We start from the raw sequence: 27,761 nt of genomic DNA on the forward strand, positions 1-27,761 counted from the left end.
CCATTTGTAACACTACATTTTAATGCATTCAAATCCTGCAGCGTCCGCCAGGTCCCCTCAAGAAGTACAGATCCGTCTTAAGAAAATATAGCGGTCAGGTGAAACCAAAATCAAGCTCAACACCATCATACTTTCATTTTTACCAGGCAGATTAATCAAATTGAAAGTGGGCTGTTGTTTTCCTTTCCTTTTTCACTTTGTTATTATGTAATGGAATTAAAGGGCCCACAGAAACCCTTCCACCTACAACTTCACAAAATGATGACTTTAGTCTGCTGATAAAATCGGTGCTTCCTAATCATACTTAGTAAACCCTGCAGGAAAACCGTATTTTCGTTTTACTTCCTTACTGTCAATTTCAATTTACAAACATCTCTGCAAGCAGTAATCACAGCCGAGATTTCCTTTTAAATGTTCCCAGTTGTTTCAGTAATAGCAAATCATGCAAGGCCAACAACATTAGAAGTCTGGAGGTTTAGGTTGAGCCTAGACTAGACTACATCCTCTCACATCACGATTTGAAACAAACGGAACATACTGTCTTACCCCCCTCTCTCTCTTTCTGGTTGACTTTTCTCTGGGGAATAAAAACAGAAAGCTTGTAAAAGTCTGGTATTTACTTTGTCAGTGATGCAGGTCTGGCCGCCACATGGGACATATTTCTCTTGGCTTCTTTCGCCATCTAGTGGTCACAGGAAACTTTGACGTTAGAATTTGTATGGAGTGAATCTGGGATTGTTGCCCCCAAGCGGCGGACAGACTGTCCTCTGTTGTGTCTTTGTAAACGACCATCTCTCTGTCTCTCTCTCTTTTTTTTTAGCATTGTGTTATTGTGCTCTGCTTTAGGGAATAGCAAAATCAGAACAGTTTTATTATCATGATTTTTTCCCCAAACATTTATGACATTACAATGCAAAAAAATATGAAACAAATTCATCACCATCAATCATCATTGGCTGCAGTCAAATAAGCTCCATCACTCTTAATATATAGTATATAGTGTACCTCCAACCTTTCTATTATTATATGTTTTCAAATGCTCCAGCTACCCATCTCACAGGCCCACCTTCGGACTGATGGCACTCCCTTTCACTTACAAACTGCCGAGAAGAATCTGCCTTGCTCTCATAATACTAGACTGAATCCAACTTCTTTTCTTTTTATTTTTTTTCTTTGTTTTATTTTTGTTGTTGTTCCTGCCTGCTAATGTAGCAATCAGAATTATTGTCTGACGGCCAAAAAAAAAATGCCATCTGAGATGTTCTGAGAGAGGCGGAGGTGGAGACCTGACCTGACACATAGACACGGACACAAACATGCATTCTCACCCTCACGCTCACACTTTCCGAACATGAAGACACACTCACGCTCCCCATACACACACTATACTCCCTGGTGCCGGCACCTACACCCCCAGAGGGGCAATCAACCTCCAGACTCCAGACAAGATGGTCCGCTTTCCTCTAGGGTGGAGACAACAGACCGACTTGGTCCACGCAGCAGCAGAGCAGCCCACCAGCCTGCATGCGTTTGCCATCACCTGTCCAGTTTGACTCGTCTCCCAAAACAAACAATCAGAATTTTAGAAATCTTTCCCCAGAACTCACCTTATCACATGACCATAAACATGAATTCAATTTCTTTGTTTAAACTTGCGTCTCCAACAGTTTGCAGTAGGCCTTGGCGCAAGTCTCAAGCGTCTGGAGGGAGTCCAATAAAACAGATGCGTAATCTGAAACTGAATAACACATGTCCTGACAAAACAAGTTTTACCTTAATGTGACATGACACAGTGCTTTGCATAGGTCTTCATTTACCCCTAACTACTTTTGCTAAGAAAATGGGAAGGTGATGCTGTCATATATTGAAACAAATGCAGAAACGCATGGACATTTAGTATATAAGACTAAAACAGAGTTAGCAAAGTACTAATGAGCTTGAAAGTCAATATTTTAGGTCTGTTTTTATTCACAATTTATTCACACAGCCTGAAGTCTCTTAGACAAGCTTTCTAAAATAGGTAGTCTTCAGGAATAATCCCGTGGGCTTCTTGGACAACATTTAAAGCTCTTCTTTAGGTGTTTTCTGCTTTCTGTTCTCTGTCAAAATGAACAGAACAGAAGCGGCCTGGTCAAAGGCCCGACTCAAACCTGATAGAAATGCTTTGTAAGACCTTGAACACTTCGTTCATGCTTGAAAAAGATTTAATGTTGCTGAAATTAAACAGTTCTGTAAAGAAGAGTTCTTACTGCCACATTCATTCATTCATTTCATTTATTTGTTCATTTTCAGGCACAACAAATACCTATATTGAACATAAAATGCACAAAACAAAAAACAAAAATTGCCTGAAAAAGGAGTGGGATGAAGAAAACTTATTAAATCCCACCCCTATACTCACTCATCAACAAAAAAAACAAACTTCCCGCAGCTACGCCCATCATTGCATACAGACCCATCAACAGCCCCGGGCACATGTCTTAATAACAAACAGATATTACGTTTAGGGAGAAATTACTTTTTCCACACAGGGTCAGACTGGTTTGGATAATTTTTAAAAATGAAATCACCATTGAAAAAGTGCATGTTATATTTACTAGGGTTAATTTTGTCTGGCTCCTTATTGATCTTGAAGGAGAGGTCAGAGGTCAAATGTGACATATCTTAAATCTTTAAATAGCACTTTCTATATGTTGACAACACACTTCTAAGAATGATACTTTCTAAGCTATGAGGCTGTCACAGGGCCGAGTGGCCTGTACTGAACAGGACTCAGGTGCAGAAACCCAGAGCAGAGACAGCAGATGATGTAACAATTTATTAGGCTAAAGTGCAAAAAAGAAAACGTAGCAAAGACAAAAAAACAATAAGACGTGGAGTTTGACGAGGCGTGGCCTGGGGAACGTGGCTAGGGCGAGGGAATGAGGCCTGAGATGCGGAGTGGAGCTGAGCAGGGAACAGTCACACTGAAGAGAGAAGACAGAGGAGTTAGGGAGGTAGTGGAGGCAGCTCTGAAGTGGCTAGTTGTAAGAGTAGCAATTCTTACTTGCAGTAGGGGACATGGAGTGTTGAGAGGGGGGTGATGAGAATCCAGGGGAGGCTGAGTGGCGTGGAAAGGCTGGTCTGAGATCCGGGGCTTCAGATGGAGTGTGATGGCAGGAGGGCAGGCAGGTGAGGCACAGAGAGATTTTCAGAAGGATTGCTTGGTATCTTGAGTTCGGAGGTGGAGCGTGAGCCAAGGTGAATACAGCAACTGCAGCACAAGAGAGTCGTGTTAACAAGATAGATCACAGCAAGAACTTGAAGTATAAGGCCTGTTACCAACATGTGTTGATGACAAACTGGCGGTGAATGAACTAGTGATGTGACGTTCTGTATCGAGGCTTCGGAGCGTGTGTCGAGTAATGGAGGGGGCGTTTCCGCGAAGCGCGTATCGAGGCTTGCTTCATTTATGGGAGGAGCTGAAAATGATGACGTCCGAAGCCTCGCTACCCGGCTGTACCACGTGACTGGTTCATGAAGTGGTTCGAACTTTGCCGCGAGATATGACAGCGATATAAACCCCTCAGACTTCATTCAAAAATGTGGGTGTTTGATGGAGAGTTGCGGTTAGTGAGAGTTTGGAGACCGTATGGAGGTTTATGAGAGTGAGGAAAGTCAGGAGAGAATGGAGCCAGCTAAGAAGAGGAGGATGTCCTCCCCTGTGTGGGAACATTTTGATCTTATTCCTCCCAACAAGGTATGTAAATTTCTACAGAAGATGTATTTTCATGATACTGATGGTGCAATACAATTTATGTTGAGCTGTCTTGACTTTTGTACAAGGTGAAGTGTTTGCTATGTGCCAGGGAGCTGGGATATAACAGCAACACCTCATCCATGCTTAGGCACTACAGAGCTTTGCATGAGAATAAGGGGAACACCGATCGTGGAGCAAGACCAGGTGAGCCATCAAATGCAATGATAATATAGGATGCAGTAATGTTACTAAATGATATAACAATATTATACAACTGTTATAAGTTACGTGTGTGATATTTATATTTGTGCTTTATCTTTATTGTCTTTCCTCAGGAGAACAATCTCAAATAGATGAAGACCTGGTCAGCATGGTGATTGAGGACTCCCAGCCATTTAGCATTGTGGAGGACAAAGGATTCAAAAGATTTGTTAAATCATTAAATCCTAGCTATGTTCTCCCCACTAAAAAGGTCATAAAAGCAGTGAAAATTTAGTTTTTACAGAATAAAATGTGAACAGGCAGGACTGAGGCTCAAAGCCTCAGTGTGTAGCTGTCCATACCTCAACGTTACAAAAGCACAACCACTGTCCACACCCCAACCACACCTCACCTCACAGTAAATGATCATTTCCATTTCAAGCATTTCCAAATAATCATTTCCCATACTGCCACTATAAATATACACAGTATACTGCCATCACTACAATATACATGTTTTACACACTCCTTTTGTTGTTGACATTTACAGGCTGTGTGCAAAATGCCACACTCTTCAAATTCATGCCAGCTATTATTTTTACGTCCAGTAGGTGTCCTGCTAGAGCAAATGAAGCTTCATGAAGCTTCGCGTTGGGGTGAACCAATTGGATGAAAAGCTTCAGTGCTTCATGGGGCTTCATCTGCCCATCACTAGAATGAACATCAACGTGTGGTTTAAATCCCTCTGGCTTGATTGTCTGCAATAGGCTCCAGGTGTGCAGGAGCTGGAGTTGGCCCTGCCCAGGGGCGGATCCCAGGTCAGTTCAGGAGCCTTATGAAAATTCCAGCCACCCACCGCAGACCATGACAGAGGTATCATTAAGTTGACCTTGGCAACGTTGGTGTAAGACAGATTTTAATGGGTTGTCAAAATGACCCCCTCTACACCCGACAAAGTGTTCTCAGAATTCATTCAAAACTTTCTGAGCTGTTGTGTTTACAGGCAGAATGACATCTACACAAAGCAGACACCAAAAACCAGTTCTTGGAAGCACGTTATAAAATCTTGCCAAGAGCAGTTCAAAGTATTGTAGAGAGGCCTTGAGGTAACAGTTTTTTAAATTTTAATATTTATCTATTTATTTTTATAAAGATCTGTATTTATTTAAAGTGTACACATTCAGGGACTTTTTGTTGCAGCATTTTCTAGATCCTGCATGATTTCCTCCTTATGGGAGACAAAGTAATCTCATCCTACTGACTGACGATATTTAGTTTGTGGCTGGAAACAAACTTCCAGTTGTGCATTTGAGAAAATATTGAATATCAATATAAACATTTTAATAAAGTATAAATGATTACCCACACAACTGTGCTTATTAAAGAGGGGAACAGTACAATACATCTGAGTAAAAGCAGATTAGAGGTGATCACTTGCCGGTAAATCTCAGTGTATTCTCCATAATGTTCTTAACTCCATGCTAATTAGTGCCGTGTGTCTGTTACTAAAGCAGTGTCTTACATAAAAACATGATGTAATTTGTTTACCCAACCTGTTTGCTAAAAATAAGCAAAGAAAGAAAAGCTACTTCCAACTGTACCCTACTGTACTTTTACACCCACGCAGACAAAGATGTCACCAGACTGATGGACCCACATTAATTGATTGGTAGTTTTTGATGGGTATAATATATCTCAATTTTCCAAAAAATCTGTAAATATGTGTTTTTTAAAAATACATTTTTCTGTCATATCAACATTGCTGCACTGTTCTCTTTGTATTTTTTATACCTCAAAATGGATTAAAATAATAATGTAATCTCATCTGTAGCTCAGACATGTAAATCCCTCTGCTTGCTTTACACAATTATGAGTAATTGACCCTGAATACTGTTCAGAACAATTGTGTCCACCCCCCCTGTTAAGCAACAGCAGTGGCACACTCTGGTGGGATCTGAGGGTTATGGGCCTACCTGGACGTTGCTAGAACGACCTCTTTAGGGCTGGGACAGGGGTGGTGTGGGATCAGGGTTAGAGGCAGATTAACTACATGGCAGCCTATAAAGCTCCAGTGTAATCCGCACACTGCAGACAAAATCAGAGCAACAACTACTGCGCAAACAACCTTTTTTTTCCCCCACTCACAACAGCTTTTGGAGCCACAGAAGCGACATCGAACGAAAGAAGAAGCCTAGGAACTGTACATATTTGGGATTTAACAGCTTCACATCATTAAATAAACAAACAAACCCATTTCACCAAGGATTTCAGAAGAGTGTTCCTTCATCAGAACCATAAAGGCGAAAAAAGGGAAAAACATGAAAAAGGGAAAGGTATGTTTTCATCTTTCCTGATTTAAAATAAAGCTGTAACAAAATGCCTTCATTAAAGTGACAGATTTGTTTACATATGAGACGTGTTATTGTGAAAGATTGTTAGAATTATTCATATTTTTTTAGAGGTATGCTCTAAAAAAGCTTACAAACTCGATCAAAATCCAACAAGATCAGAGAAACAGTTTAACAGTATGTCTATGAACATACATACATACAGTTTATGTATATAATCCTTTGAGTTAATCAAACGTGGGGGCTTTTATAGTCAGATCTGCAATGAAAAGTATCTCCTGTACTATTTTGTTTTTTATTTAAATGTGCATATAAAGCAATAGCTTTAGAATAGCTGGCACATGTGTCTAACACTGTACTGTGGCTGTAAACGCAGTTATTGTTCATTCATATACTAATTATGATTGCGTACCAGCAGGTGAGCAATGACAATGAGCCTCCCAGCTATCAAGAGGCAACAGCAGGTGAGTAAAGTATCCTGCTGGTTACAGATATGCGAACACTGGCTGTCCTCTAGTTTAGACCTGTAGTAGTCAAAGCTGCGTGGTAACAAGTGAAACAATGTGAATGAAAAATAATGTTAGTTTTTGTTTAGCTTCATTTTAAATGCAAATAATAATATTTTCATGACATTGCACTTAGTTATTAAAAATGATGTAGGTAATCAGAGCAATGCTACAATGTGATGTCATGAAGTTCAGCTTTGAAACGCCTCCACCCCTTTTTCAGGCTATGCTGAGATGGAGGCCCAGTTCGCCTGGGATGATAAGACCATCCGGCGGACTTTCATCAGGAAGGTACTGGAAGCAAAATAAACCCCAAACAAAACCCCATGAAAACATAAATTAATAAAAGGAAATGCCACATCGCTCTGACACAGCGTTTGTCCACCTGCAGGTCTACGCCATTCTCATGGTTCAGCTGTTTGTGACTGTGGGCGTTGTTGGTCTCTTCACATTTTGGTAAGTACGTCTGTATTTATTTGCTCAACTTTACTGTCATTTTCTAATAAAGCTTTTTCTACTTTATTCTATGAAGCACCAGTTTACTTTCTTTTTGGTTGCTGTTTTGATTTCAGTGAACCAGTGAGGTTTTTTATTCAGACTCATCCTGGCTTGTACTCGGCATCCTAGTAAGTAAAAAAACAAAACAAAAACGAAAACAACACAGATGAAAACTCATCTCACACTCACATAAATTTCATGTACATTTTGAAATTGTCTCTGATCCTTTTTTTCTTTTAGTCTCATGTTTTTTGCCACCTACATTGCACTGTCCTGCTGTGGAGACCTGAGGTAAACCGTCTTTGTAGAAATAAACAGCACAAAATGTCATTGTTACGCTGATGACCTGCAGCTCTATGTTCCTTTAACCATTGGAAATTGTGCTGAAGTCTCTAAACTAGAATGTTGTTTATGTGCAATTAAGGGCTGGTTATCGGATAATTTCTTGCTCCTAAATATTGATAAGACAGAGTTGACGGTCATTGGGCCACACAAATTTCAGCACTTGTCCCAAAATTTCATCTTGAAAATTGATGACAGTGCCATAAATTGCAGGAACAAGGTAAAAAACTTGGGTGTGTGGTTCGACATGGTGCTCTCCTTTGAATCTCATGTAAAAGAGATAACAAAGATCGCCTTTTATTATTTGAGGAACATCGCCAGAATCAGACAAGTTTTGTCAAGCGACTCTGCAGAGGTTCTTGTCCATGCATTTGTGTCTTCCCCTATTGATTATTGCAATGCTCTTCTTTCTGGCCTATCAAAGAAAAGTTTTAGAGGTCTACAGATGGTGCAAAATGCAGCTGCTCGCATTTTAACAAGAACTGGGAAATTTGAGCACATTAGCCCTGTTCTGAGATCTCTGCATTGGCTACCTTGTCAGGTTCGAGCAGATTTTAAGGTCCTGCTGCTCACCTACAAGGCTTTAAACGGATTGGCACCTTCATACCTCTCCGACCTTTTACACCTTTATGTTCCATCTCGTGCTCTCCGATCTCAGGACTCTGGCCTTCTGAAGGTTCCTAGAGCCAGAAAAAAGACTATTGGAGAGGGTGCTTTTTCTTTTCGTGCCCCGTTTCTGTGGAACAACCTCCCCCAAGATATTCGGCAGGCATGCTCTGTGGTTGTTGAAGACACATTTGTTCACCTTATCCTACATGTCTTAATTCTATGGCTTTTAGTTTTTAATTTTTTATTGTTTTTAACTTGTATTGTGTCTCTTACCTGTATTGCTATGTATCACTTTTATTTTATTTATCCCTTTAGTTGTACAGCACTTTGTTTGAAAACGCTTTATAAATAAAGTTATTACTATTATTAAAAATTCAAGAAACAACTGAAAAGATGCTCTTTTGCAAAAACTCTATAAAATGTGTCTCTGTGTGCATAAATAACAAATCTACTGTCTTTTCTGTCATAACAGGAGGCAGTTTCCTTGGAATATAATTCTTTTAGTTCTCTTTGTGAGTAACATGCAGTGTAAAATACAAACCTTATACAATAATAAAGCCGTCACTCAGCCTCAGCCTCTAAGCTATTTTTATCAACTTTTCCCTACAGACTCTGAGCATGGCCTTCATGATGGGATTTCTGTCAAGGTAAATACACCTGCGGATGTAAGAACCATCCGTGTCTTTTCAAGCTGAAAGAGAAAATGTATATGTTTGTGCTTCCTCCAGCTTTTACAACACCAAGTCGGTGGTGCTGTGCCTGGGAATCACAGCTCTGGTGTGTCTTTCTGTCACCATCTTCAGCTTCCAGAGCAAGGTGCGAACTGCTTCAAACTAGAACTTCAAACTGCTTTGAACAAAAAAAGACAATAAAAGACACATCTTCTTCTTCTCTTGCAGATTGATGTCACCTCTTGTCAGGGAGTCCTGTTTTCTTTGTGTATGGTCATGCTCATCTGTGCCATCGCCATCTCTGTTGTCGTCCCTTTTGGATACGTGAGTTTAAACATGTACATCCTTCTAGAAGGAAACCAAATTAGCTGCAATTAATGAGTTAAACAAAAGTACTTGGGTTAATGCATCAGGTACTGCATTAATGGAAGAAGGATTAGCCTCAGATAATCTTGCACTGTGTCTTGCTTAAATTAGCATCCCTGCTAGCCTTCTTAAAAGTGTTTTGTAATGCATTTTATCTCACAGGTACCTTGGTTACATGCCACCTATGCTGTAATAGGAGCCATCCTCTTTACTCTGGTGAGAATCACACAGCCTACCCCCGTCTTAGTTTCCAGCTAAGTTTTCAAATGATTACCTCGTGCTCACCTGCTCTGCTTGTTTTCTCCATTTGTGCCTTTCTCTGCCACAGTTCTTGGCGTTCGACACTCAGATGCTCTTAGGAAACAAGCGCTACGCCATCAGTCCAGAGGAATACATCTTTGCCACGCTCAGCCTCTACCTGGACATTATCTACCTCTTCAGCTTCCTGTTACAGCTCACGGGAGAAGGCCGGGAGTGAAGCCTGTTTTACACGTTTCTCCTGCATACTAAAGATGTTTATCAGCTGAACTATTTGAACACTTGACTTGGATTTACCTCTCGACAGAACGACATGACTTCAAGGCTCATTGCAGCAACCTGTTTGCTCTTTCTTTAAGTGATGTGTTATCGATCTAACCTTTGTTTAACCTTCAAGTCTCTTCAGTTCATAATCTTCTTATCAATGGAGACCCTGAAATCCCAGCTTGAAATCCCATAGACTACACCGTCCAACTACTGCTAGGTGTTACCTTGGGAATCTATAAGTGTGTGTGTGTGTGTGTGTGTGTGTTTTGAATTGCACTATGGACTCTTAAGTGGATAAAAGCAGGTACAAACAGAGTTGGATGCATCACTCTGTTTATTCAGCCTTGAGCCAATAATGGAGTTGAGTTTATTTTAATCATTTGTTTCACATCCAATATGTAGATGCACTTTTATACTAGTGTATACTAGTGTATTATCAGTATGTACTGTATGTGTGTAAGCTCAGACTGGGCATTGGTATTTCGGAAGTAGCAGCTACTGTATGAGTCAACAGACTTTAAGATGTAAAGAAAGCAAACAGCAACCACAAAGGGAAAATGTATTTAGAGTAAGTCAGAGTAAGAGAGTACATTTGGCTGTTAGAGATCTGTTTACACTGGTGTTGAGAATTTACCGTGGCCTTTCAGCTGTTATAGAAAATAGTTTTAGATTAATAAGTTATTAATGGGAACGCTGGAAACTGTGTGTAATGAATAAAAAACACTATACATTTCTTTGCAAAGAACACGGGCTATGGACTTGTAAGTGGCAATGTAATTAAAGTAACACATGAAACCTATAAAAATTGTTAATTTTAATGTTACAGAATTAAACAATAATAACATTTCTTTGTATTGTATGTTTCTACAGAGCAAACTACACCATCCTTGTGGGGTTTGGAGTTGTGTGTACACTGACCAGTATTAGATACACCAACCTAATGGCACAGATTCAACAAGGTGGAGGAAACATTCCTCAGAGATTTTAGTTCATACTGGCATCAATGGTCTCTGATCAGTGGTTGTTCATCAATGGTCATAACATGCATATTAATGATCAAGAAACTGACCTTACAGCCCATTTTTCATCAGTGGTGCTAGTTTCAGTCATTGTGTAAAGGTTAGGGAAACCTGCAGTCAGCTGAGCCTGAAGAAGTCACTTGGACTGAGTGATGTGGTGACTGTTCAGGCCATCTGAGTACAGTGAACTTATTGTCACTTGAGATTATCTGTGCTTCGTGGCATACTGCACTAACCCTCTTGGATCAGCCATCAAGATTGGCACACTGCTCATAAAGAGATGGAAATGGAAATTGCTATCCTATTAAATCAACTTTCTTTTCCATGTGTCAGAACATCAGGAGGTTGACTCGACCATATCTACGTTCCTAAATGCAGTTGTTGCCATGTTATTGGTTAAGTACTTATTTAAGCAGGTGGACTTTAGCTTCCTGCAAAAACGAATTCAATTTAAAGATTAAGAAAATAAGACTAATGATACTGCAAGATCAGGCATCCATAATATGTAATATACACCCCTAATTTAGCAAAAATTTAACAGCCAATAATAAATCACTCACAAAAACATTGAAACAAGACTTTTATTAAAAAAGAAAACTGACATATTCAAATTCAAAGAGAAAACCAAGAAAGAAGTAAAATCTCAATCAATTAAAAAAAAAACAACAACAACAAAAGAAAAACAAAAACACAAGTTACAGACAATTTAGCAACTCTGGCACAGGAAGACAAAAGTAGCCAAATGGCATTTGCAAAATAACCAAATATCAAAACCTCTTTCCTCTAACAAAACTGTACAAAATGAGTTCTTGTATAAATAAGAAAACTATTCACAAACAGATAGTGAAATGCGCCAATCTGAATTTTCAAAAAGCTTGTGATCCACACAATACAGTTTATACAGTGTAGAGCTGTGTTTGTGGATCAAAAATGTTACTTTAAGACAGCATTTCTTGCTAAAATGATCGAATATTTATCTAGTTAAACTGCTCACTACTGCAACATTATAGTAAACTGTAGTATTACACAACAGTATGACTCAATTGTTTAAAAAGAAAAAAATTGCGACACTGGTATTAACCAAACTGAAATAAAATGAAACATTTTGAAAATCCAGATGTGACGTTATTAAACCAGCTGTTTGGAAATCCTGTTTTAGCAGCAAAATGGTTTGAAACTATGAAATAAGCCGTCAAATTGACATTAGGATGGATACAAATAGCATTTACAAATCTATGCGGACTAAAAATGCAAGTGCAATGAGTATTTTTTATTTTATTTCAAATATTGTGTACTTTCCATGTAGTCTTAGTATTCCTATATTTGTTATGTCATTTAAAAGGCCAGTTCCTTTAGTTTCCTGTCCTGTCAGCTCTGCTTTAAAAAAATAAATAAACACTGCATTGTAACAAGTGGTCATTTCATAGTTTCAAAATCTTGTTTTGTATTAAAAGTGATGGCTAATATATGGAATAGCATTTCTCAGAACATTTTCCTTCATGGTGCGCTGAATCTGAAAACTTGCAAGTCACTGTGTTTTCTGGACAGGTTATAATTCATACTAAAAAATTAAAAATCACAAAAACACACAAGAAGAAAGGGAAAAAAACGGTGAAAGAAGTGCAAGGAAAGACAGGCTATTTACAAAATCTGCTTGTGTCTGAAAATGTTCGTGTTTGCACCAATCGTAAAATCTGTGCTCCGTTTTTCTTAATGTCCATTGAGTCAAGAGCCCGACCGATATAGGATTCTAAGACCGATACTAGTACCGATAGCTGGTGATTCAAATATCGGCTGATACTTTTTTTTTCTTTCAACATAAATTTTTTGGTTTGTAGATTTGTTTTTGTGTCCTTACTAAGACAATATGACAATGCTATCTAAAAATAATGTTTTCTTATCACAAGTTGTGGATTCCTTGTTTATGCTGCTCGGATCAGCCGGTTGTTGTTTTGCAGAATTCCAAACATGTGCCCTCTGGTGGACAAACCATGCAGTGTCAACACATAACATGGTGGAAAGGTGTTTCTCTCGTCTCATCTTCGCTTAGCGGGCTTTATAAATGTTGACACCGACATATCGGCAATCAGCTAATAATATCGGCAGGCGATATATCGGTCGGGCTGTAGCTGAGTTCGGTAAAGTCTGCTCGCATGCTGTCCTGCACTCATTATGTAAGCTAAGGGGAACTAGGGTTAAGCAGCTGGATTTGTTCTTTTCAAAAACACTTTCTAAGACAGAGCTGAAAAAGTCCTCAAACTGTAGTCATAATTTGGAATATTGAGTGTACGTTAACACTCTTATTGCATTCTTTCTCTTTCTTAGAGTCAATAAAAGGCATTTTATACCATTACACAAAACATACGAGCATCTTGGGAGATTGGAGACAGCGGTGGGTGGCTAAAACATCTTTGGTTGCAGAAATGTACAACAGAAAAATTGCAAAAAAACAATGTAAGCCTTGGGGAAGATGTTATCTCGTTCGTCTTTTCACTGGATTCAAACATGAATGGTTAAAGAACAGGAAGAAAAGCTCCTGGTAATTCTACGCCTAACTCAACTGACTCAAAGTTCAAACAACCCTGCTGCCATTTCCACAGTATATACAAACTCATGTCAAATCTATGTGAAACCGGGCAGTTCGTCCAGAGGAAAAACATTAAGGCTTAGCTAGAAAGAGTTTTTGCAGACTTTTTTTTTTTTTATCACTCACAAAGTCATTCAGACTTGCTGTCTCACTAAAGGCTGTAAGAATCATCTTTAATGGCACTTCCATGGTCTAGTGAGCAGTCCTTTGTAAAACCATTATTTCTATTATCTACATATGTACAGTTTTTGATATCCGTATAAATTAAAGTTCAACATGTTTGGATGTACGTGGTGACAGCTTAACTCGGTGTGCTGACTTAAAAAGCTGAAAACAGCCCAGGTTTGTGTGTTTATGAGCTTGTCCGAGCCCGATGCAGCAGCATCAGTAGAAGTGATTTGGATCAGCACTAAGTAAAGTCACTGTTTGGTTCAGCTCTCCATTCTGGAAGGCTTTCTGCTAAAGAGGCCAGACGCAATGTCGGGACAGACGACGCGAGGTTTGGAACGGAAATTCATGTGAAAAGAAAACAACGTGCACAAGAAAACAGCGTCAACAAAACAAACAAAAAAAACCGACTCCATAAAAAGCTAAAAATCTACAGCTAAAATCTAATCTACTTGTAAGATTAACTCATCAAAAAATAAGGCAAATTAGCTCAAAGACTTTCAAGTGAAAGACAAAAGAGAGAGAGAGAAAAAACAGAAGACACTTAACTTTCTACAAACTAAAAAACAAAAATCACTGACAAAGAATCAAACTCAGGTGACAGCAGCATTGAAAAAAAAAAAAAGACTTACAGCTCCCTTTCCTCTCAAACTAATTATTCTCAGGGATTTTGTTAGTCTTCCATTCGATATCCCTCATTGCTTTCACTAAGCTACGTCTTAATTTAGTCACTGCATTTGCTCTTTGTTTTCACATAATCTCTCCTTTGTAATGCGGGCACACGTCACCACTTCAGGCAGAGGATGAATTCAATGATACCTGATGGTTCGCCACCACAAAACCGCTTAAAACCACTTCTCATGGACGAGGATGTAGTAAAGTATTAACTATTAACAGTAGGTGCAGGTTTTTTTTGTAAGCATATGTGGACTGAGAGTGATCCAATCATAAAAAAATAATTAAAAATTAAATTCATGAGCCAAACACTGGAGCTCAGCTAGGGGGGAGGGGGGGGGGAGCTCTTTCATGTTTTCATTGACTACAGTATTAAATAACTCCTTTTGTATAAACGTATGCCTCGCTGATCTAGAACCTCTAAAAAATAGAACTATAATTCAAATATAAATATAAATAATTGATTGTCTTTTGTTCTCTTATGAAAGAATGATTTAAAGTTAAACGAAAAAACAAGAAAGAGAAGAATTAATTTGACTAAACTATAAACAGTCGATGTTTGTCATCATCTGTGCGTGATGAGAAATCTCTGCAGCAGTTACAGGAAGAAGTAGCTTTAAACGGTTTGCCTCCCACAGTCAGAGCGACTCGACACACCAGACCAGCGGAAGTGTTTGTAAGGTTTTTTTTGCTTTTTTTAAAATCTGTACAAATTGCCCCCCTCCCCGCACACCCCCGAACCCCAACCCGTCCCGCTGCTGCAAATAGAATGTCAAACAACAACAGACATCAGGAAATAAAAATAAACCTTTGCATATTTTACAAAAAAAACAAAAAATCAAAAAGACACATTGTGTTTCAACTCTTCCTTGAATCACTCTGAAACATCCAGAATGCTCAGTTAAAAATAAGAATTTGCTATATTACGTACACAAAAATAATGCTCTGTCTTTTCCTCCTCTTTTAATTTTTTTTTTCCAAAGAGTTTTTTAAACTTCTTTTTTTGTTACGTTCCTTTTTTTTTCAGTTATCAAAATAGATCAAAGCTTCTCTTGAAGAAGATTCCCACCTTTGGTTGATCAGCTCTTGAGGATGTGAGCTGAAAAGTCTGATGATGTTAAGTGTTGTCCTTTTTCTTTAAACCCCCCCAAAAAAGAACAAAACAAAAAACACAGAAATAGACAAACAACAGACAAACACACACACGCACGCACACAAACAAACACACTCACAGGCATACACGTGTTCCTTTTGTCATCCATGTTCAAGTCGGGTTGCTTGGTGATGGTATGGAGCACAGATCTCTTCCAGCTGAATCCTGTTCGGTTGGATTCATTTCGCAGCCTCGGCCCCACCCTGCCGGGAGCTGCAAAACACACGACTCAGCGTTGACACTCTAAACCCACTCGCGCACTTGCACTGATCATAGTTTAGAAAACATTGCATGAGATGCTTTTAGACCATAGCAGACATAATTAGCTAAAGTCTTCCTCTTAAAATCATATTATGCAATATCAAATCATTCCTTCCTACTCCTTATTTTGAGTTTTTTCAGCCGATGGATACACACGGCGTGACCGTCTACCTCTACGATCACTGAAAGCACGAACCACACCTGATTCCGGTTTGGCTGCTATTGAGTTTAAGGTTGCGTCACTGTGCATACCTGGACCGCTTCCAGCACTGCAGTGACCTTTAGATGCCTGACTGGAAGTCTGTGCTTAGCAACCGCTGACCTCAAACTTACCTCAGAGCAAACATAAACTTGGTGTCAGATAAAGCCGATGGTGATGACAGTTGGCTCCCGCTGAGGCAGTTTTCAAACCTTGGAGTGATTTATCACCTCGGGAAAATGATCTGTCATCTGTTTTCTCCTTTTCTTTCTTTTCACAATCACCGGTTGATGCACCAATGAAGTACCCCAGAGTGAGACGACCACTCGGTGCAAACAGCCTCAGCCGTGCTGCGGCCTGGCGTGAAAATGTTTTTTAGTCACAGCAGCACAATCTTCACTCACCGCATGCCCTGTGTTTTCAACCTCTTTACCATGAGGGTTGCAATTTTGACGCAGCAGAGAAGATCTGGTAACCACTGCGGATAGTTTAAAGTGGGAAGAATGGGGACTTCCAGGGTGGGATCTAAACATGGCAGCAGCAGCCCTGGATGTGGTGCACATGTCCAGGCAAGGATATGACAAACAGCATACAGGCTTATAGCTCATGAAAGTTAGAAATCCAGTATCTAATATCAGATTATAATCTTTCATAAGAGCAACTAAAAAAAAAGGATTTACAATAAAATAATGTCCAGCTTCGGAAAAGCATGTTCATTTATACACTCTGTGCTTAGTTCAGGCTCCTTCCCCTCGGCTTACTGCATCAACGCGATGTGGCATAGAGGCGATCAGCTTGTAGCACTGCCACAAACAATTACATTTAAAATATTTGATATTTTGCTCTTCAAAGGCTCAATAACTGAGAAACGTTTAACCACATATGTAGGTGGAGTGTACAGAGAATTTCTCAGTTTTAAAGTCCCTATACAAAGAACAACACTCATAAACATGCCCCCATCCAGAAGCCACAATGACCATCATGTCTTTATTGTGACCGTGGTTCAGAGGGCTGGGAAGTTCATCTTGCAACCGGAAAGTTGCCGGTTTGATCCCTAGCTCTGTCTGTCTTGGTTGTTGTGTCCTTGGGCAAGATACTTCACCTACCGCCTACTGGTGATGGCCAGAGGGGCCGATGGCGCGATATGGCAGTCTCGCCCCAGGGCAGCTGTGGCTACAACTGTAACTTGCCTCCACCAGTGTGTGAATGTGAGAATGAATGAATAGTGGAATTGTACAGCGCTTTGAGAGTCTCAAAAAGCGCTATATAAATGTAATCCATTATTATTATTATTTTTCTAGAGTTTTTGATTTGTGGAAACCTCCTTAAAAAAAGTTATTTTAACTTAGTAATATTTTCACCATTGTAATCATCTGTGTCCCTTTTAACCACGACTTGTGTTTTCATTCATGCTCATTACAATTTTGCTAATTAAGCAATTTACAAACGTCTACATATTTGTAATTTGCAGGAAGGAGCGACCTTATCTACCTTAGCTTTACTTGGTGTGTTGGTATGAGTAGTTTGTGTGTTCTGTAGGAGTCTCCATTGCAACCTGCTGCTGCTGGCCACCGTTTTCCTGGGGTAAAAGAAAAGAAAAGAAAAGTCAGGTTTAGCAACTTAATAATTCATGACAACCACACAGATGTTAGCATAAAGGAGACAGACGATATTTTAAAACTCCCTTCCTAATCACATTAAATGCATCTTATCCTTTTGTGTGCATGCACAAAGAGCAAATATTGGATTTAAACTCACAGCCTCCCCCTTTCATGTGCTTTCTGTTGTACTTCATTCATAAATCATCCATTTTCTCATTCACAAGGTCACCTAAGAGGCCACCACTGCTATCACTGAGCTCCATTCAGCAAATGGCTTAAAAACACCCCACAGGTTCAGAGGCCCTACTGCAGAGCACTCTGCCTGGATCTGCCACAATACAGCCCTGGAACACACAGACTGCGCAGTGATGGCCAAAGTAAATAAAGAAAGACATAAAGAAATTGCCAAAGCTTGCCCGGTTAGGTAATAGTCTTAAATCTGAGGTTCGCATATGGCTGCATTCAGGTTATCAAAGGTTACACATGGACTCAGCCCAATGTTGGGCGGAAACAGAAGCAGACACTCCATTTATACAGGTTCTCCCAGCTGGAAATATTCTCTTTGGTTCAAGCAGCAAACACATGTGCTGACCTGGAATAATCAGTCATTCAACAGATAATCAACACGATGGAAGAATTTTTGCTGCTTCTTAAAAGCACTTTTAAGTGGTGCTGTTTACCTAATAAAGCAACAAAATGACAGATGCTTTTCAATATTTCATTATTTGACAATTTTTAATGAATCAAATATCTGGCAGATTTATGAATGAATAAGGAAAATGAGCAGTTGCAACCTAAACTAGGCACATTTGTTTCACAGATTAAAAAGAAGGCAGGACAGCACTGCTAAGTCATTTTGATCTCAAAAACATCAACAAAATGACTTCACAGACACAGGGACGTACGCCGCAGTTAAAGGTTTAGCTGGTAAATTCGCGATCACTTTAAAAGGGCTCTCGGGATATCGAGTGAATTCAATCAGCCAGCTGGCACCTTTGAACAACCACCTCCATTTCTTTAGCCACGTTCAATTATTAGTTACACAGCATGTCCCACAAAGGAGTTTTCATTTTGAGCCAGCCACCTCATGGAAAAACAAAACATCATTAAGACATTAGGAAACGTTTCATACCTCTACTGGGACGCTGGAAGGAGGCACTGGGGTGTACTGGGGGATGTAGGTCCCCTGCATAGTTGTATTGGCCGGAATATACTGTAGGGAAGACAGGGAGGAAAACGAAATCTGTGACTGTGTGTTTAGTATTTCACGCAAATAATTACACTTGTAAATGTCGTTAGTGACGGGGACAGTTGTTTGTGTGTCTGTTGGTACTGACTGTGCCTGTGCTGCCCAGAGACAGGTGGCTTAGTTGCTGGGTGAGAGGTCCCATCATGGATGTGGGCTGGATGGACATGGCATGTTCCATTGTTGGGGTAATAACTGTACCCTGCGAACGCACAGAGACACACACCTAAATGCAGTCCCAGAGTGTGACATGTATGACCTAGAAACTACATTTTGTTAAAATGCAGAGGTTAATATTCATCATATTTTATTAATAACACTGGTACACGTTTAATTTTTTTTTTTTTAAACTGTAGATATCTACTGATGAAACAAAAGCCCTTTCAGGTGTGCATTCCTCTTTAAGCTTTCCACATGGCTTCGGCACGCACCCTGATCCCTTTTCCATAAAAGCTGACCCAGCAGAAGATATTTTTCCTTTCATTTGGTTAATGCAAATCATAGCTGCCACTGGTCAAGTTCAGATAGTGGCAGCAATGCAGCTGATGCTGGGCAGCTACAGATACACTGTCCAGTTTAACATGCAGCGTAATTACAACCACAAAAAAGTATTGAGACTAATTCATGAATGGCGTTCCCTAAAGCAGGTCAATGCTTAAAGCGTACGCTTAAAGATCACAACTATCAGGGATCCAATAAATATTACAGCTTCCTGTGTGACCACTGAGGCCGCTTGTTCCTGTTGATTTCCATGTAACAGAAAGAACTATGTTCTTTTTCATTGCTGTGACACTTTGATTTGTATATCCTGCTTCAAGCGCTTTTTGCATTTACACTTTTGTTTATGCTTTTTTGCCCTGTGGGCCAAGTGAAAAGACCAGAAAGCATTGACCAGAAGGGATACTCACAGCTGGCTGCATGAGGTATGACTGATGGTGCATCCAGGACGGGTTGTGTACCTGTAGAGGCGGGAGTACATCGCAAAATTACTTTTCGATATTTTTCATCTGGTGCTGTCACAGTCCCCTCAGAGCCCTTAATGTGTAAGCTGGCACAAAAAGGTCACAAGAACAGAGACAGGACCTGGATGAAAGCAGCCGTTCTGCATGTTAACTTACATAACGTGACCTTAATGAGGGATTCGGTACAGAAAAGCAACAGAAAAATACATGATTCACTTTCATGCAGATTTTAAAAGCCAGCAGGGCTAAAAATGAACAAACAAAACTACTAATAATTTGAATATAAACAGAGTGAAAAGTCCCACCTGGTATGATGAGACAGGAGAATGCATGTAGGGAGAGAGGGAAGTCTGAGCAATCATTCGATTTGGAGCCAGACTGTAAGGTGAGGAGTAGAAGCTGCCAAACACACAGAGCAACAAGAAGAAAACATGAAGGAAACTGCAACATGTCCACAATTTCCAGCTAATTTAGCAACATATCTGAGTTCCTGCAATGTCCAGCAGAGGGCAGCCTTTTACCAGTCTCTGATTGCTATGTTTATTTTCCTGGAGGGCTGGGACTGTTTTTAGTCAGTCCGTGCATACCACTCACCCATTTTGTAAGGCTGTGGGGTCATATGCAAGCGTCATTCCTCCCTGGGAAAACAAAAAAGGGATTCAGAACCAGTGAGGTCATGCAAACACCGGTGCAGTACGTACTAAAACAGTCTGCTAGCACAGAGTGTGGACGATTAAATTCAAAACTTTCCAGTATGTACTTGATGTGATTTTTCTCCAGAATTTTAGAGGAGAGAAAAAAAGACGTTACCGTATCTCCGTCTCTAGCCCAAGGTCTTCCATTTTGGAGATATTTGCTCTGGTTCTGCCTCTTCTTCTGACCTCCGTCTGCAAACTTACATAATAAGGGCTCTGTGGGCACTGAGAAAGCAACAGGTCAAACAAGAGAGTGAATTCACTGATCACAGTGGAGAAGAAAACACACTCAGCTCCAGCACTTACAACAGTATCAGGTTTCTATAATACAAAAAAAACATTCCACGCACCGGGTATTCCTGGTGGAGTCTTGATGAATTTGCCATTGAAATGCTGAATTATGGCCTCGCACTTCTCCGTGGATTCCATCCTGAAAAACCAGACAGAGTTAAAATTAATCCCTCTCGAGAAGCGCTGTTTGCATTCGGTTGGTCCGTGCCAGAGCTGCACAAATTACACGTAATTGATAACAGAAAATGTGCTCAAGACACGATGGGCCACCATGCGAGGCCACAGTCTGACCTGGCAAATCCGACGCCGCGGCTGGTCCCATTAGCATCTCGGAGGATGCGGGTGGAAATGACCTGGCCAAAAGACTTGAGCATGCTCTCCAGCTCTTGCTCATCCATAGACACGGGCAGGTTGGAGATGTAGAGGTTGGTGGGGTCCTGCTCCTGTTGCTATACAGAAAGTGAGAAATGAGAATCCATTCGCTCGTGCATCTTCTTAAGCTTTGAATGAGGAAACGCGGCGCCGACTTTTTATTATTTATCTCAAAGCGACCGTGTCGGTGCAGACGCCGCTGCTTTAATCAAGTATTTACAGTTGCTTAAAGCGTGAAGTTCTCCCGGCTTCAATTTAAAAATATATATATTATAGCACACTTTCCTGGCACTCTTGCAAATAGAAAAATGTTGTCACTTTCAAAAATCTTTTTTTCCACACGGCACAAATTTTTGTGTAGGCAGCAGTGCGACCCGTCTTTCCATCAACACCTGCCACTGCACTTGGCAAATTGATTAAATTACATTTGCGTGTCAAGCATAATTTAGTAACAGAACCTGCTGAAATGTTTTTAAGCAATTAGTGACAGACCAATAAAGGGAAACCCTGAATAATCTCTCACCACTTTCTATATGTCACTGCCACAGCTGAGGAGGATTTGAAAAACCTTGCGTGCACGCTAAAAAAAAAAAAAAAACACTCTGACATTTGCAAAGCATTAATTTGTGCACAGGGGTAGCGAGTCGTGTTTTTTTTTATAATTTTGACTAATGAAGAGATCTTGATCTGTGAGTAAATTAAGAGGAGAGATCATTTGGTGGCACTACTTGAAAGCGAAACCTTGTGTGACTATGCAGAAGCAGACAGGAAGCCAGGCATGAAGTTAAAGAGTTCACAGAGCAACAGGAGCCTGGCAACCATGAAAAAAAAAAAAGAGGCTGGGCTAAAAAACAGGGGAAGGAAAAAAAAAACGGAGAGCGAAGAAAGAGGGAGGAAATTAATAACTCAAAAGGCTGATATTTTGTTACGGAAGGAGGAAACTTGCAGGGTAGGACCTACCCAGGCCTCTGCAGTCATTTGGGCAATTAGAAAGGAGAATGACAGAAAAAGAGTGAAACTAGAAAAGAAGACAGATGGGTGTCTTCTGACTAGCAGGCTGCTCTCTATACCATTTTATCTCCTCTTTTCAGTGCCTGCTGCATGCAATCAAACAGCTCTGCACACCACAAATAATAAAAGCTTTTTAAATTTGGATGGAGAAGAAGCTATCAGAAGCTGTCAGCGAGCGAGGCAAATCGAGTTACAACTGTTTAGACTGGACTGATCCAAGCAACAACCAGGAGAGGACAGCCAGTACCTCAGATACTTGCCAAGCTGTTCGGGCACATTTGACAGAGGTGGCGATCTGACAATGAAGAATTCCTGAGAACATTTATGGAATTAAAGTATGTCAACAGCTATCTTAAATGTTTTATAGCCTACATGAGTATCTCCTACTCTCAGCCATCTGGTGGAGAGATAACCTATTTTCTGTGATTGCCGTCATTCCTGCTAACACAGCTATTATGCAACAGAGGAGCAAACCGCAGGGGTCATAGGCCAGCTGACAGTAATGGAATTCAAAGCCATATGACAAAACAAACACAAACAAAAAACTCCACCCCTTTTCCCTTTTTTTGTTTTCCTTTTAGCTCGGCCGGCGCACGCGGCAGACGGTTTGATATTCTAACAATTTTCCTCCTGCTGTATTAAAATGTTGCCGCGCGCAGCTCAGGCGCATGAATGGGATTTGCTGAGGTGTCACCGTGTATTGTCTGTGCCAGGCCTTCACCGAGCTATGTCTGTTAAGGTGTGTCTGCGCGTTAGCTCGCTTGGGTGTTTGTGTGTCGAGCAGCGTGTGGGTGATGACGTCTGAGTTCAAACAGGGAGGTGCTGAGAAGTAAAAAAGAAAAAAAACAAAAAAAACAAACAGAGGGGGTGGGGTGGAGGGGGCTCTATTTTTAACTTTGCCATTGTTTCGCTGCCCCTACACACGCAGCTCCTCTGGGCTTGCAGCCTGGAGGCTGGGGTGGCCCGTTCAGGGACTTAGCACACACTCTAAGGACATCTAGTTCAAGGTGTGGTTCATTGTGTTTGTGAATAACACTGCAGCAGCCATGGTGAAGCTGCTGGCAGGTGAACCTGCCCTTGATATTGATAATACCATTGACTATAGCTCTTTTTTTTTTTGCTGACCTGAAATACCCACTGACTCTGAGACGGCGGTGTATATTTAGGTTTATATAGTGGTTATCAACACCTCTCACTGAGCACATGCTGTCTGGGTGAGTCAGGTTATGGTGTCCAGTTGCACTTGTCAAGTACAAAGATACGCAGGATTGTATGGCACTCTTACAGAAGCAGCTCAGTGAACTTAGACTCAGGTTTTAGTTGCACTGGACTGTTTCAGGTCAGCTGGCAGTGTGTATCCGTTACAGTTCTCCAGCGCTGCTCTGAGGGAGACCCTGGTGTTACATTGCTGCAGGTCTGTTTGGGTGCAAGATAGAGGGAGGAGGTAGGGACGCCGGCGTGGAGTGTACTAAGTGCTGGTGTCTGCCCCAGGCCCAGGCCCAGGCGATGGACAATGCCAGTCCATTGTGCCTGTCCCATTGACAGCGGGTGTAGTGGCACCCTCCCCCCCGGGTTCCTTCAATGGGGAGCCTCAGAGCCAGAGGGATCAGCTTAATGGGCCGACAAGAGTAGCTTTGACTTCAGACACTTGGACAAAGAGTTCAGAACAAGTGCTACAACAGAGTTCAGAACAAGTGCTACAACAGGAGCAGGTTTGTAACATACACAGCACAGAAATGAAGTACGTGAGGGGGAAGGAGACAGGAGGTAGTGCGGAGGACAGTGAAGAAAGAGGCAAAATGAGGATTTGAGAGGAGACCGAACAGAGCGGAGGAACAAGCAATAAAAAATATGATCAGCAAACTGTTTCTGCAGGTCTGGGCTGTGCATCACTGGGACATCTCAGTACACACACACCTCCCTATAGACAAGAGTTTACTTTGAACCCTTTCCAACAGCACAGTCGCTGCCAATTAGGCCACTGCATGTAACAGTTTTTAACCTTTTACATGATAGTGTGTGTACGTGCGCAGCAATGGGGCCATGACTCTTGAGCTGATGGCTCTCTGAAGATCAATACGGGTACAAGACGGGGTGATGGGCTAAACAAGGCATGTTTAAATCTAATGGTGGCTGGTAAACTTGGAAGCAACAAGTGGTAGATGGATACAAGATAGTTGGCTAATTCTTACCTTAGCCATCTGAGCCTGGACCCCAGTGGATTTCAGAGTTGTAACAGCTTTCTGTGCTGCTGCTGGACTGTCAAAATCCACAAAGCCATAGCCTGTAAAACAGACAAACTGATGGTAAAAATGCTGTAGCATCAGGAAGTACATGAAAAGATGCCATGCGCTTGCTGAATACAGCACTCTACAAAAGTGTTGAGCCACATTTCTTTACATTTTGCTGGAAAAATGGGAAATGAGTGCAGTGATTCATTGAAATGTGCAAGCAATTCTAACAAGCTTGAAAGTCAGTATTTGGTTTGACCACGTTTATTCTTACAAGCTGAATCTGATACGCAAGCTTAAGTAGTCTTCTGTAATAGTTCTTCAGGCTTCTTGAAGGACATCTTCTTTGGATGTCGGCTGCCTTTTGCTTCATTCTCTGTCAAGATCATCCCACAGTGGTTTAATAACGCTGAGGTGTGGGCTCTGGGGAGGCCAATCCATGACTGATAGTGTTCCACTGAGTGTTTTCCATCTAGGCGCGCCTCTACTGCTTTTACAGCGTGTTTGAGATCATTGTCATTAAAACTGAAGCCGTTGCCAATCAGTTGCTTTTCAGATGGTATTGCATGGTGGTTCATAATATGTCTGTACATTCCTGCATTCACAATTCCATCAATATTGACAAGGTCCCCAAGACTACTGGCCTAAAAGCAGCTGCAAACCACGACAGAGCCTCCACCGTGTTTTACAGTGGGCTCCAAAAACTCACTGTTGTACCTCTTTCCTGACCTTGTCTGTACATTATGATGACAATTTGAACCAAACATTTCAAATTTGGATTTATCGTTCCATGAAACTGGTTTGCACTGATTTTCAGTCCAGTTCTGTGTAATGTGGCATACCTCAGCCTTTCCTCCATGTTTCCCTTCCTTAAGAATGGAAGCTTTTCGATAGCCATCCTTCCATTGAGAACATTTGTCTTCAAACTAAAAGATGCACTTTTTGAAACATGTTGGTAGCAGTGTTTTTTATTTGTAAGGTGAACATTCTCCATTTGTGGTTTACATTGCACTTTTTCAAGTTTCGCTACATCTCCAAGAGCAAAGGGTTTGCAGCCAAGTACATGCCTTCTGTGCAAACTATTGGTGACTGTGGCAGTCTGCTACTGACCAAAGCAATCCGGTGAGGTTTTAGGTGGAGCATCCTCTTTGCAACAGATTTTGCTTGTCAGCAGTCAGCAAACTCCAGCAAGCACATGTCAACTGATCTGGAGTCTTTAGAGCTATGTGACTGAGGCCTTATGAGCGATCGTGGCTCAAGAGTTGGGAGTTCGCCTTGTAATCGGAAGGTTGCCGGTTCGAGCCCCGGCTTGGACAGTCTCGGTCGTTGTGTCCTTGGGCAAGACACTTCACCCGTTGCCTACTGGTGGTGGTCAGAGGGCCCGGTGGCACCAGTGTCCGGCAGCCTCGCCTCTGTCAGTGCGCCCCAGGGTGGCTGTGGCTACAATGTAGCTTGCCATCACCAGTGTGTGAATGGATATGTAAAGCGCTTTGGGGTCCTTAGGGACTAGTAAAGCGCTATATAAATACAGGCCATTTACCATTTACATGGATGTTCCATCTAATTCTGGGCCATACAGGAAAACAGTGTTTTCCTAACCCTTTGACAAATGGCATGCTTCGCCACAGCCAAAGAATGACTGAAAATGACATTCAAAAAAATATGTATATATAATAATAATAAAAATAAAAAAAAACATGACAACCCAGTCTTTGAAAAGATTATTAGAGTTTACCTTTACATTTGTTGGTAGTTTTGTCCAAGATGGCCTTGGTCGACACAATTTTGCCATACCTTCAGGGAAGAGACAAGAACACAGAATACAGGATGAATGAGTGGACAAGGTTACAACGAGGCAACAAGAGGAATCTGCTCCTACCACATGCATGCCAATATTTATAAATTTCCCCTGGCTGCCAGACTACAGGTGTAAACACGAATACAAAATCCTTTGTGCAACCATTTGTGTGCATTTAATGATCTTAAGAGGCACTGAAAACTTCGTCTGACTCCTCCCTCGTGTCTCTGTTCAGGCCGCCATACAGTAACTCTGTTCCCCGACTTTGTTTTCGAAGACAGGGGACGGCACCCCAGGGCCAAAAACAATTTGTTCCCGGCCTGTCTTTACCAGACACACACACACACAGACTAACACACTAACACCTCTCTTCTAAATACAGCTCTGCTTTAGGGTATTTTTGACTTAAATACAGCTTAAACGTCTTGTCACTTGCAACATCAGACTCTCAAACTGGGATATTAATTTTCAGGAAAATGCATTCTCATCCACCCATCTACAAACAAAAGAAGGAATATAGCGTGCGAAACACAAGTTCATGTCTTAACCTGTCATTTCGGTTCACAGCTGTCAACGGAGACGTACAACAAAGGTCAGTCAGTAAAAGATGAAAATCAGTTTCTGCATACATCCAGCCACATAAATATTGATAGTAGGAAAATCACCTTAAAGGCAGCAAATGAGAAGTGTTATGCAACATGCTGAGACTAATGGAATGCAGTGTTGTAAGACGGTGCATCAGCACTACAGTATAATAGACCTGCCCTTGTCTGGTGAATTTACCCAGTGAGAGAGGCTGGTGCTCCTCTGTTTGGGCAACATGGCGTCTGGGCGGAATGTACACTGTAACCTGATGCTTCACCCCTCCAGTTCGCCTTCCTTCCTTCCCACCACGTCCCGCTCTCTCTCTCTGTTTTTCCACCCTCACATGGTAGCACACTGCTGGGTCCTACACTCCGGCCTTGTTTCAGTGCACGTTTAACCACATGACTCAGACCAAGTTTGATGGTCACAACAGAGACGTGGGTAATGACTGGCAATTCAATTTAAAGACATCGCTACTCCTCCACTTTTGTCCTAAATGCAAAGACCAGAAGTTATATAGGAGCAACGTTTATGGCTCCACTCCAGTTACCGCGGTGGGGCATGACTGAATGTTTGCATTGACCTTATTAGCTTATGTCTGTGTGTTAAGTTTGATATTCAAATAAACGTATATATTCATTTCGATTATGATGAATTAAAATAATCTAGAAGCTCCGCTGCACAGTTTATAGTGGTAGAAAAGCTCCTTATTGCAGGCATTAATAATTCATCAGCCATTACCAAATAAACACAGGCTATGTTTATACTGTCCCAGTGTCATCTAACAGCTGCAAAGTGGTTGTTAGGCATGAATGTACACACACCCCTGATATAATGTAACCCATTCAAGCCCAAATGAAGTTTTACAGTTGGACCTCTGGCTTTCACATATGGACACAGTTGATTTTATGGTGGATTTTTGTTAGTATACAAAGCTGAACTGGTGCTGTGCTGTTTACAGCCATTCGAGAAACTGCAGAATGTGTCCAGTGACATTTTCATGTAATTATACTTCAAGTATTTCTATGTTGTGCTGTGTTTTACCTAGGGCTGCTCGATTATGGCAAAAATGATAATCACGATTATTTTCACTGAAATTGAG

General features: G+C 41.0%; 2 protein-coding genes across 5 annotated transcripts in view; one reads left to right on the top strand and one right to left on the bottom strand.

The window, feature by feature from the left end:
* The first annotated feature begins 3,488 nt into the window (after positions 1–3,488).
* Positions 3,489–10,567, top strand: faim2b (Fas apoptotic inhibitory molecule 2b). The gene is made up of 15 exons (XM_080891894.1): positions 3,489–3,739; positions 3,826–3,943; positions 4,075–4,758; positions 6,091–6,273; positions 6,707–6,752; positions 7,018–7,085; positions 7,186–7,250; positions 7,367–7,420; positions 7,533–7,583; positions 8,716–8,755; positions 8,853–8,890; positions 8,972–9,059; positions 9,143–9,238; positions 9,443–9,496; positions 9,609–10,567. The coding sequence occupies exons 4-15, from the start codon at positions 6,259–6,261 to the stop codon at positions 9,756–9,758; spliced, it is 765 nt and encodes a 254-aa protein (XP_080748020.1). The 5' UTR covers positions 3,489–3,739; positions 3,826–3,943; positions 4,075–4,758; positions 6,091–6,258; the 3' UTR covers positions 9,759–10,567.
* An 820-nt stretch (positions 10,568–11,387) lies between these two features.
* The window catches only part of LOC308402453 (RNA-binding motif, single-stranded-interacting protein 2-like), a 31,594-nt gene continuing 15,220 nt past the window's right edge, over positions 11,388–27,761 (bottom strand). For all 4 annotated transcript variants that reach the window (XM_080891327.1, XM_080891326.1, XM_080891328.1 and 1 more), the window contains exons 3-14: positions 26,012–26,070; positions 24,238–24,329; positions 20,954–21,111; positions 20,722–20,801; positions 20,487–20,596; positions 20,271–20,314; positions 19,982–20,075; positions 19,623–19,673; positions 18,806–18,916; positions 18,601–18,681; positions 17,359–17,446; positions 11,388–15,620 (exon numbers count right to left, since the gene is read on the bottom strand). In XM_080891327.1, coding sequence (XP_080747453.1) covers positions 17,366–17,446; positions 18,601–18,681; positions 18,806–18,916; positions 19,623–19,673; positions 19,982–20,075; positions 20,271–20,314; positions 20,487–20,596; positions 20,722–20,801; positions 20,954–21,111; positions 24,238–24,329; positions 26,012–26,070 — 961 coding nt within the window. In that variant the 3' untranslated portion in view covers positions 11,388–15,620; positions 17,359–17,365. The remainder of the gene's footprint in view (positions 15,621–17,358; positions 17,447–18,600; positions 18,682–18,805; positions 18,917–19,622; positions 19,674–19,981; positions 20,076–20,270; positions 20,315–20,486; positions 20,597–20,721; positions 20,802–20,953; positions 21,112–24,237; positions 24,330–26,011; positions 26,071–27,761) is intronic.

The sequence above is a fragment of the Rhamphochromis sp. 'chilingali' genome (assembly GCF_963969265.1).
Source record: "Rhamphochromis sp. 'chilingali' genome assembly, chromosome: 9".
NCBI classification, from domain to species: Eukaryota; Metazoa; Chordata; class Actinopteri; order Cichliformes; family Cichlidae; genus Rhamphochromis; species Rhamphochromis sp. 'chilingali'.

Coding starts and splice junctions, on each gene's coding strand:
- faim2b (XM_080891894.1), top strand. Junction 6,753..7,017: donor CTATCAAGAGGCAACAGCAG/GTGAGTAAAGTA, acceptor CCCCTTTTTCAG/GCTATGCTGAGATGGAGGCC. Junction 9,239..9,442: donor TTGTCGTCCCTTTTGGATAC/GTGAGTTTAAAC, acceptor TTTATCTCACAG/GTACCTTGGTTACATGCCAC.